General features: G+C 34.8%; 1 protein-coding gene across 12 annotated transcripts in view; it reads left to right on the forward strand.

Annotated features, from left to right (window-relative positions):
• CD44 (CD44 molecule (IN blood group)) overlaps positions 1 to 6,406 on the forward strand; it is a 72,933-nt gene extending 66,527 nt beyond the window's left edge. For all 12 annotated transcript variants that reach the window (XM_026707172.2, XM_087921371.1, XM_026707190.2 and 9 more), the window contains 3 exons: positions 1,316 to 1,414; positions 2,517 to 2,595; positions 4,835 to 6,406. In XM_026707172.2, coding sequence (XP_026562957.2) covers positions 1,316 to 1,414; positions 2,517 to 2,595; positions 4,835 to 5,045 — 389 coding nt within the window. In that variant the 3' untranslated portion in view covers positions 5,046 to 6,406. The remainder of the gene's footprint in view (positions 1 to 1,315; positions 1,415 to 2,516; positions 2,596 to 4,834) is intronic.
• Positions 6,407 to 12,188: the final 5,782 nt, after the last annotated feature.

Here is a 12,188-nt window from a genome sequence, read left to right on the forward strand (position 1 = left end):
TGTAGAATGATTTTTCTATCAGAAATTTTGATTAAAGTACTGTGCCTCCTAGTAAAATTCCACAGCAAATCAACACTAAAACACTCCTTTTCCATCATGTGCCTGTCACAGATGTCAGTGCAAGGAAGTGTTAGATCCCTTCAGTGCAAAGGAGGCTTTTTTGAGATATCCATTGTGACCGAGACATAAAAGGAGTCTGATCTGGTTCGAATCCTGAATGTTTATAATAGTATAAACATTAAAAGGCGCTACTTGTATATCTCATTTTGTTCTTTCCATTAGCACAGTATAGTATATAGTATGTACCACTATATTATATAGTATAATATATAACATATCTAAAAATTTATATAATAATTTAAATTTGGTAGACTTCTAGCAACAGAATGTCAGCTTTAGAATTCTTAGTCTAAAAGCTGTAGGAGAGAATAATTTGAAAAAAAACTAATTGTTTAAATATGTAGAAATAAACAGAATTATAGGCCTGTTTTTCAGAATGTAGCTATTGTGAACTAGGTGAATTTGTAATCATGAATTCTAGAGCAAACACTACTGTTTTCCTAATCTGATGTAGACTTTATTTTGCTGGATAAATTCTTTCCAAATTCACGAATCAGTTTAAGTATGTTGTTTCTAACCTTTCTACTCAGTGCCCCGTGTATTCTCTGTGGATTCATTTTGATTTACTCATCATCTGGTAACCATTAGGAATTATTTGAATTAGGTATATTGCAACATATGCTCACTGTCACAGTTACGATGTATTGAACTCTTAAATTCAAATGCTAATACTTTGTTTTTTATCCTTGGTATTCATTTAAATCACCAATTTTTATTGTTTCTAATACAAACCAGTGGGACTTATTGGAAAAGTGAGAGCAACCATAGTTGTATAATATTAGAAATATCAATTTTTGAAAGAAGTGTCTTTTACTTATTTGCACCTGGAATTTAGCTATGCTTTCCAATTCAAATCAATCTGGATATTTCTGCCTACAAAAGACCTGCTGAAGTAAACTGAAGCAGTAGTATGCTTTATTAAATTTCCCTGGCATAGTACAGCTCTCTCACATCTTCTGAAAAAAAAGCAACCTTTTAGTGGTGTGTGTGTGTGTGTGAGAGAGAGAAATAAAGATTCCTATCTCCATAAGTGGTGATAGCTCATAACTTATGGTGATTAAAGCTTTGTTATGAATGAAACACATCAGTCTACAGAGGCTGGTTAAATAATAGCATGTTATTTTTCCTCTGAAGATACAAAAGCAGAAATTCCAGATGTTGATAATGCAGAGTGTAATGCATGCCTTTTCTTTAGGTCCTGATCCAAACAAACACGGTGTAGTGAGAGACAAAAATGTGACACCTTTGCCGGAAGAGTCAGGAAACAATCAACCCCGAATGGCTCATATACCAGGTTTGTTTCTGTGCTTTTATTATTGGTATTTATCATGCAGTCATACTGTGATGTTCCCGTATTTTTCTGTTGTCATCTTTTGTGTCTAAAACATGCAAATGGCACCATTAGATAAATACCTTCCAACAATGTCATGTTTTTGCACATTTTTCATTTCTCTCCACCTCCACAGGCCCTTGTCTTAGGATATATTGGAATTAAAGGTTCTCTAACACTAAGACCAGTGGCTTAAATCAGGAAAAGTACTGTCAACAGAAGAAAAAAAAAATTGAATTATGTATATATTCAATAGTGTACAAACAAAGGGAAAGTTCTATTGAACTTCATTACTTTGGATTACTTTTGGATTATAGAATGCCAATTATAGAATGTCACAATTTTACTGGCATGTACGAATACAGTATAATTTGGTAGTGTGGCATGGAATCAGTGACAGCTGTAATCCAGTATATTTCCATGGCTAAGAAGTGAGATCTTATGATTCAACCATATAATTGCTTTATTTCTTATATAATTTTTATCTGTGATATATACACTTACCCAATAAGTGTTATCCTATTTATCATAGAAAATGAATAGCAATTTCAAAACTGCTTAACATAGCAATATTGATGCTAATCGTAATATTCAAAACTGCTTTAATTGAAGAATCATACCTTAATTTAGAATCTCAGATCTCTAATTTGTAAACCATGTAATTTGACTTCTGGCTTTGAGCCAGATTAAAATACATTCTTTAGTTAATGTTTAGAATAATGTCTTTCTTATGGTGTGTTGTTCCCTCATCCCACCCATGACATTTGACTATTGGAAAATCTTACTAAAGTAGTATACAGAAACATGAGATTTTTATTTTTTTAACCAGAATCACATTTTGTTCCACTCTCACAACTGTGGAAGTAACATCAGCTGTCATTGTCTTCTACCACACATAGGATAATACAATAATGGATACAAATTATCACCACAACTATCATTGCTTATATACAATTGTTGTTAAGGGTAGCTGGAACATAACTTTCACTTATGTAAAAACAAGATCATAAAGAATATTTCAATTCTCTGATCAACTGACAAAGGAATGTTTTTTTTCTATCTGTAGATTGGCTTATTGTAGTTGCTTCTCTTTTGGCCCTGGCATTGATTCTTGGTGTTTGCATTGCTGTAAACAGTCGAAGGAGGTAAGAAATGTTGTTGTAGTTTTCCATTTCTCAGTGCCAAGTCTTTTGCTGAAATATTTTTAGGACTGACAATTTTACAGCATTCAAAGGAGACAGCGTTACAGAGAATTTAATCAACAAGCACATTTGGAAGCCATAGACCACTGTTTTTAAACATATAAGACACCCTAGCTTACTACTTTATCTCCTAGTTCAGTGTTCATTTTAAGATATGTCCTTTTCCGTGCCAATTCAAAAGTGGATTTTTCAGCCTCTCCTTTTGTCATAGAATTTTTCTTCTTTTGAGTCAGAACAAAGAGCTATCTTGAAGCAAGTTGCTGGATTTACCCCAGATTATTTTCTGAATAGTATTTGAAAATTAACACTTCTCTATAGTATGTATTAGTAATTAGTACTGATGTAATTAGATAACTGGATGCTATTGCTCATATAAATTATTTGCCTACATATTAATTAAAGACTAACTTTGTAACTAGGTAAGAGCCAGCATTTCCTGCTTGTTCAGCTTTTTTTGTAACATAATTTCTTATTTTGAATAAGAGTGTTGTTCTTCACTAATTTATGTTAAATCTTGATCTTTGGATGCTATTATTGTACTAAAGCACACTTGGTTAATTTTTAAAAATATTTCTGAAGCTGACCAATGATAATCAAACGCAGATAGCATCTCCTGAAAATGTGCAAAATTATAAAAGAATAGTGTTTCCCAGTTGAAGAATTAGCTTTTCTTAGTATTAAATGTCACTTACTAAATAAGTTCTCACAGTTTTAAACCATAGTACAGATATAACTTGGAATATTTTGTAACTTATTGGTGAGCTTGGGCAATCTTTATTTCAGCAACACAATTTAAAAATAAAATGCAGAGCTGTTCATGTTTTCAGAAACCCTACAAGATTAATTCAGATAAAGAATATGCAGTGAAAACCATACCTCCCCCTTTTCTATAGATGTTTTCTCCTTTCACAGTTCTGTCTTCTGTGATGAGCATTATTTTAGAAGAGAACAGAGTGATCAGGATTCTATAAACTTTGCTAGAAGTCATAAAGAAACTTCTAGCTCCTTCATTGTTATACTTCACTCAGTTTGAAACATTTATTCAAGTCATCTTCCAGTGATTGAATAATAGCTCATTCAGGGAAATAGCGCCAAGCTATAAGGAAAACTAGGAAGAGCAGTGTAGGTGTAACTCTCTTAACATCAAGCGAATAGAGAGACAGACTGCTTATTTGTTTAGACAGAAATTCAAAAAGAAAGAACACATAAAACTTAGGTAACATATTTGACACTTCAAGTTGTAAGAGACATAAAGAGATGAAACAAGAATACCTTGAAACCACAAAAGAAGCACAAAGATATTTCATTTTATGAAAAAAAAAAACTGGAAAAGCACATGTCATGAGAGGTAATTAAAAACAGCCTTAAGTTGAGCAGAAATGAGAAATGCAGTGCATTTAATGTGGTTGCTCTCAACTATTCTCTAAAGAGAAATTCAGATGCGTTCTGAATTTTAATTGTGAAATATATCCAGGAAATTTTCAATTAAGAATTCTAACGTATTTTAGTAGCAATTTTAATTTGTAATTTGCCCATTCCTTCCAGGCCCATGTGGATGAATGAAAAAATGAAAAGGCATTTCCTTTTTTGAGCATTGGTATATGAACTGTGTCATTCTTTGAACTAAATGACAATAAATAAATGACATTAAAAACAACTTAATTTTAAATGTAGGCATTGATTCCTAGCTTTGGCCTTTCCTTTCCTTTCCTTATCTTTCCTTCCATTCCCTTCCTCAGATGATCCCTTACTTCAATCTATGTGCAACTCAAGATCCATAGACATAGCTTTACCCTTAAGCCATCCAATCGAAGATTATCGGCTCAACTGAGTCAAAGAAGCTACCATACTAACCAAAAGAACCACTGTAGCCATTATTCCAGGAAACATCTTTATCTGCCTTTTATCACCTTCTGAAGAATCCAAAGATATGTCCCATTCAGAATAAGAAATTTGTTAGAAGGTTATTTTGATAGGTTATGCTTCATTCCAATTATGTCAACATAGCAGAACCAGAAAAATCTGAAAAATAAAGATTAATCTGCCATAATTAAAGTTCTTACCTAAGAAATAAGCAAGAAATGGATGATTTTAATGTATACTGCTCCAGACAAAATGAAGGCAGTATATAACATGTTCTCTTTAAATATTTTGACTTTACAATCTTTCCCTTTTCTGTTAGATGTGGGCAGAAGAAGAAGCTTGTGATTAACAATGGCAAAGGAGGCATAGATGAGAAGAAGAAAGATGGATTAAATGGAGAAGCCAGCAAATCTCAGGAAATGGTGCATTTGGTACAAAAAGAGAAATCAGAAGACCAAAAGGGCCCACATGATGAATTCCAGGCAATTGATGAAACACAGAACCAACAGCCCTTGAAGAGTGACATGTAGGAAGGCTGGCCAATCAAATTGAATCAGAGTTGTGGGAAACAAAAAGCATCATACTGAACTGGGACTAGAACTCAGAAATGCAATGAGCTACTGATCTCTTTAAAGCATAATTAAGCATACATTTTCTTGGTTTTTTTTTCTTTTGTAATGGTCAGCTACAAAAATAATATGTCATTTTTGGTTTTGCCCAACATTGCATCACTTTGCCCAGTTTTAATTAGTGATCATCATCTTATTGCTAGCATTTGTTCCCTAGTTGCAGTCTGTTTGTTAAGGCAAAACACCAAAATTTATTTTGCCTGACCTACAGAATTTTTGGACTTTCCAGAATCTGCAGCCATTAAAGCATTATAGTAAAATGTATTCCCACGGAATTCACATTGATAGGCTATCTTGAGGTTTGACACATAGATTTTGGAATTCAATTTTTATTGGTCAGTTACAAAATTGTCAGATTTATTAAATCTCATTAATGTTTTAATATTTTGGAATTACATGTTGTAATAGTTAAATATGAAAAGCATGTTTTTACACATTCCACAGATCTTCACCATGTTAAAATCACACTCACTAAAAAGGGTGGAAAAACCAAATCCAAAGCCCAAACCCAAAACTGATTTATAGCAAATAAATTTTTATTCTCTATAATCTAAATAATGTGGTGATGTTATCTTTAAATTTCAGTGTTCACGTTCCTTGTCAGCCTCCTGTACTTCTGTTGTATTGTATTCCATTTATTAGGGATCCCATTCATTATCCTATGGGCTGTGAACTGACCCTAAAATATTTGGATGGAACCAAACCAAGACACATACCTTCCTCCTTGTCCCACTGTCTCTGAGTTTTTCTTTTCCCTTGAAATGCCCATTTCCTATTTGAATCTGCTTCGATAGGTCTAGTCTAATGTGAATGAGAGAGTTAAAGGATTCTTAAGAATATAACAAGAACCTCTTATCCTACACAGTTCCTGTTCTAGCAGAGTATGTTTATGTGAAATCTTTTCTATGCAGTTATGACTTACAATGAAAAAAACACATGAAACATATTTGAAATAAATAATTTCAGAAGTTCTATTCTCTTGAAAACATGCCACTGTCTGAAATCTAGCCAGGATCATCTACACACAGAACAAGTGCCTTTAGTAGAATGTACTGTATGTGCCTCCCAATTTTTGAGAAATATGATATGGAAGATTGGAGAAAATTTTGGAGAATATTTGGGTTGTGTGTGCATTACTGAGTGTTTTCAGACATATGCTTTTTAGTAAGTTAAATATAGAAAGTATAGACTAACTACCTTATTTTGGAATCCACTGTGATAAAATTGGCTGATTAGATATAAAAAACAATTGTTTGAACTTTTATTGGATTGTTTTTTAGTCTCAAAGAATGCATGGAGTAGAACTGTCAGCCCATATGTGCTTAAGTTAAGGAAACAATTTATTGTCAGCTACCACACATTCCATTTAAGTTACAATATAATAACTGATGCCATATATTTCTTTGCCAAAGATGTTGAATAAAGCTTTGAACCCTACTTTACCCAGTTTACATGGAAAACTAAATTTTCCTTTTAATCAGAAATGCTACTTCCTAGCACCATATTCTTCTGTGGGCTTTTGATATTTGATATTCTCTGGGAGTTTGATATTTTGACCAGTTTCTCTTCTAAATCACCTGACTAGATAACATCAGAACTTCATTTTATATTTCAGAAAGGGATTTGAAAAACTTGACCATATCCTTGATAAACTGGACCAATGTGAAATGGATCATCCCACTACAAAATAGATTTTGCAGCTGGGCGAACAACTAACACTTGGTCCTTAATGGGTCTACGTTCACATGGAAGGAAGCATGCAAACGGTAGCTCAGGGTTCTGCCTAGGACCCAGTTCTGTAATCCCCAACCACCAGTCTTTGGACCGGCACCAGTCCGTGGCATGCCAGAAACTGGTCCATGCAAACAAGTGAAGCCCCATCCGCAGGATGCAGGCAACATGCAAAACCACGCCCCCTCCAGTCCACAGAGAAGCCTCTTTCCGTGGAACTGGTCCCTGGTGCCCAAAAGGTTGGAGCCATTGCTCTACATGACTTTGATGAGGGACTAACAGGATTGCTCGTAAAATTTGCAGATGACACAAAGCTGGAAGACTTACGAATACCCCACATGACAGGTTCAAGCTTCAAAAGGTTTTGAATATTGACCCTATTCAAGATAATGTGATTCAATAATTAAAAATGTAAGGCTCTGCATTTGGTAGGAAAGAAAAACCCATGTACAAGTACAACTTGGGTACAGATAGACCTTGATTTCCAAGTCACTTCACTTCACTGAAAAAAAAAAAAAGGATGCTTGGCAGTTGGCTCATATTTAAGATGGCTGCAGTGTCCCGGAAGCATGTGATCACCTTTTAGGACCTTCCAACAAGGCAATGGGGAAGCCAGATTCACTTAATAAATATCTTACTAACTTAACCACTGCAGTGATTCACTTAACAGTGGGGGCAAGAAAGGTTTTAAATGGGGCAAAATTCACTTTTTCACAGCAACAGAAATTTTGGACTCAATTGCCATAAGTCCAGGACTACTTATACCTGGTGTAGCAGTAGTTACAGGAAGGGTATGGGTAGCTTGGTAGATCACAGATGACCAGCTGCCAAAACTAATTTTGGGATACATCAAAAGATGCATAATATTAGGATCACTGGAAGTGATATTACTTCCTTATGCTGCAATGGTTAGACTATAACTGGACTATTGTCCTGTTCAGTTTGCCACAGCATGAAAAGGACACTAAAGAACTGGAAACATGGGAGAGAAGAGCAATAAGGATGGGCAGGGGCTCAGCTCTATTATAGCCATTTGATTGACATGTAGATAAAATAAACATAAATGCTCCTTTTTTGTTTGAAAGTCATTATTTAAGAGTTAATTACTTAGTGTATTAATTTAGTTTTTCAAAATGACCAAGCGCAAGTCAAAGTGTTCAGGTGCATTTGGCCCAATGACTTATTTGGCGATTCCAAAGAAGACCCAATTCAACCCCGGTTGCACATATTTTTCCGTCACCAGACCCTTGGCCAGACTGGCAGTTTTGGAATAATTGGCTCAAAACAAGATACGTCTGAAGCCAGCTCAAAATTAATGGAACTGAATTTAGAGATTCGGGGATCCCTACACGTGGTGCAGTCGTACCAGCTCCTTGCAAAACACACGGCTGTGAGAAATCTGAGTACAGGGTTTTGAACCACTGTTCCTCAGAAGAAGACTAAAAGGGAGGGGAGTTTCCCTTTTATCAAGCACCTTTCATATCGAATGAAACTTCTATTCTCCAGGGAAGAACTTTTCTAGAAACAAATTGCATACTTGAGTAACAGTTCTCAAAACAACTGACATCTTTAATGCTTTTTTTCTTTTACTTAGTAATATGAACTCTTTAAAAAAAACTGCATGAGAGAAAGGACTAAAAGCAATGCCTATAAAATGCATTTTCCCCATCATAAACAGAAAGTATGTGGGGTTGCAATAGCCTCTTAACTTGGAGATAAAGCAGGTGAATTGAGGCTAAAATGAACAGTGGTGCTTTTGGCTGAAGACCTGTGAAATCTCTTTCTGGCTTTTAGACAGTAAATAATCAAATAATGTTTAATTCATAATTTTGACAGTGTCATGAGGAATGTGCTGCATTATACCAGAATAAAAAAGACTGCAAAATCCATTGATTTATCAATATTGTATTTACAATTTATTCTATTTTTGCCTGTAATGATAAAATTTATGCGTGCAAGTAGGAATGAATGGCTATCCAATCATCATATTTTGAGGATATGGATGTTTGATAAAATTTGAGCATGCCGAAAAAAAGCACTGCAAGATTATTTTTGGAAAAAAGTATATATTTTTAGCTTTAATTCCTAGTCTGTAAATGTTCTGCAGTTTAATAATATTTAAAACTGGAATTATCCAGGCTTTTTTAAAAAAAACCCTAATATATCTCTTAACTGGTTTGGAACGCTGCTCAGTTTTCTGATCAGTGCTTATAACAAATAACTGATAACTAACCAAAAAGTAGCTGCTTGCAGAGACTTTAAAAATGTATATTAAAGATGCCTATTGTCCCTCAGAACTCACTAGAAAAAAATAACTTATTTTATTCTTTACATGTTCTAGAAATTGTATAATGTAAATCCAGTATTTTTTGTATAAATGTTCAATGACGTTTTATTTGAGAATAGTGTTCAAAGCTTGGGAGGGCAGGGGTGGGGGAGCAGATAGGATAGTGTTTATATCTGTTGTTCCACAGAGTTCAAGAGAAAGTTTAAGCAGGCATGTTTTCCATGATTTCTTTTTTAAGCAAAGGGGTCAGGGACTATGCTAGGGAGAGAATGCAGCCTACGGGCCCCAAAAGTCAGCCTTCTAATTCCTTGTCCAAGCATGCAGCCTAAAAGTAACTGGATCCCACTCAAACCAAAAACATTTTAATGAAGCAAAAAGGGTGAATGTAATTCCTCCATTCAAACCAATCGAATCGAATCTCCAATATTTTATGTATTTCTCATGCACTGTGATTAAAAATAAAACATGTTTCCAGGAGTAAAACACACACACACACAAATAATTTAAAAAAATAAGCAATTGCTACTATGAACCATTTTCTTCAAGTGTAACTATTTTCCCACTTTTAGATGCTATGGCCAATGTTGGTCTAGCAAACAACAGGACAGGGATACATTTTTACTTTCATGGCAGCTTTTCTGCATTAAACACACACACACACACACACACATATTTTGGTAGTATAACTCAAATTATTTTATCAAAAAGAAGTTTCACTGTTTATAGAAGTGCATGGATGAACAGAAATCTGGAGAAGCTGCAAATCTAACAAATGTGAAAGTAGCTCTGTTGGTTTGATATGTCAATCATTGGCAAATCAGCATACATATAACAAACATTTGTTACTGGACTGTATTTCATATATCCTTCCATCACACATTCTCCCTAGAGCTTGCAAGTAAATAGATATACTCACATTGATTCTATCCATGAAAATTTTGAATTCACATTTATTGATGATATGTACATTTAAAAAATCCAACATTTAGTGAAATATTGTTTTTGCTGATTATTTCCAGTATATAAAGAATGTCCAGTTTTATATACAAGTTATAGAAATCAGTTTGCACAGGAAATGAAAAAAATTGCTAAAGGTATAGATAAAGGAGATAAGAACTATGAAAAGTGCTTAGTAAACAAGTCATTGCTACTGTAGTAAATAAAGTAATCAACATTAATAAAGATTTAGCATTTCCATGTATTAGATTTTACACAAAATGGCATAGATATTATACAATACACCATTTCATTTTTAGATGAATATTTTTAATTACAGTCAAAGCCAAGTTTGTGCTTTCTTTTGTATGTAGGGTGACCCACCAACAATGCAATCTAAGAGGTCATGTGCATAAGATCTAATAATTCCCCTTAGCTGAATATATCCACAGAGCTTAGAATTGAGTGGATCTCCCCTTTCTATGCATAATTATATGGTATCCATATATTCAAGGCCTACAAGAGCAAGATATATAACTATGTTTGGGCAATAACTAAATTCAGTTTACAACTTCCTTGTTCTATTAAGAAAGACGAATAGTTATAACCTGTTTCTTCAGCCTTGCTTGCCAATCTTAGCGTCTTTAAGATATGTGGCCTTCAACTCCCATAATCTCCCAGCCATGATGACCATTATCAGGAATTCCAGGAATTGAAGTCCACACATCTCAAGCTTCTGAGGTTGGGAACACTGTTCTAGAGAATTTAAGACAGACAATAACTAAATTTGATTCAGGGTTATCATAAATTATATTTAAATTTATGTGTTATAATATGTAAAACATGAAATGAATCTTGCCTGCAATTGTACTGCAGTAGCTTTGCGTTGGGATTTATAACTAATATGAGATCAATTATATTTTGTCCAGCTTGTCTCACACCAAATTTTCATAAATGAAATTTGGAGACCTTTTGCTGTTTTTCCTGAATCTCCTGGCTTTGTCTGATTTTAACTTTATATAAAGACACATTTTTTCTCTCTAACTATTTCTAAGAAAGCATATTTATACCATATTTTTATCTCAACCATTTATCTTCGCATGGTCTATTAACACTGGAATATGAACAAGTAAAAGAATACACTTCAAAAATAAGTCTGTATTCTCACACTGCCTTGAATTTGGATTTGTTACTATGGTTAGGGAAGAAACGAAAAACGAACACTTGAGGAATCTTGAAGTGTTAGCTCAGGGGTAGTCAAACTCAAGGCCCACGGGCCAGATTCGGCCCATGGGGTGGTTAGATCTGGCCCACGGGGCCAGCCTGGAAATATCAAAGAACCAGCCTGTGCTGTGCTGCCAGCCAAAACGGGTTGGGAGAGGCTCATAAGGCCCTCACGTGGCCTGTTTTGCCTCCTGCAGCACTTGGCTGAAAACGGGCCTAGGGCGGGGTAAGCGGGGGCCACGTGCAGCCTCCCCTGCACCCCATTTTGGCCAGTAGGGTGCTGCACCCATCTCCCCACCCCCCGGCCTGCAGAGAACTACAATGCTGATCTGGCCCTTGAAATCAGTTTGACACCCCTGGGTTACATCACCACAATGTCCTGGTTGAGAAGTAAAGCTGAGACTGCAGTTTCAAAAAGGTAAACATAGCATTCAAAATAAAAGATTTGTTTTGTTTTTTGTACACAGGATCAACATGTTGATGGTTGCAACAATTTATTAACATCTATCTTTATTTCTCCAATCTATCATGTATACAGAAAAATACATAATCAGCTCAATATAATACTGTGCTTATATTTATTCATTAAAGTAGCAGTGCTATTGCAATCACAGCATGACATCAGACAGTCATTCACATTAACTAAGTGCCAGGGATTGTTATACAGACACTAACATACATGCTGCTTGTTTAGATATATAAAGACAAGTACTAACATATTTACAATGACCTGGCTGGAACACAAGGGTTATAACAATTATTTAAACACAATTATACTGCTTATACCACCATATAGCCATGGGTAGCAGATTATGGCAATTTTGCTGTTAAACATCTGGAAATGGGAATACCAATATAGCAGACAA

Source organism: Pseudonaja textilis, chromosome 1 (genome assembly GCF_049901715.1).
Source record: "Pseudonaja textilis isolate UNSWEBS1 chromosome 1, rPseTex1.2, whole genome shotgun sequence".
NCBI classification, from domain to species: domain Eukaryota; kingdom Metazoa; phylum Chordata; class Lepidosauria; order Squamata; family Elapidae; genus Pseudonaja; species Pseudonaja textilis.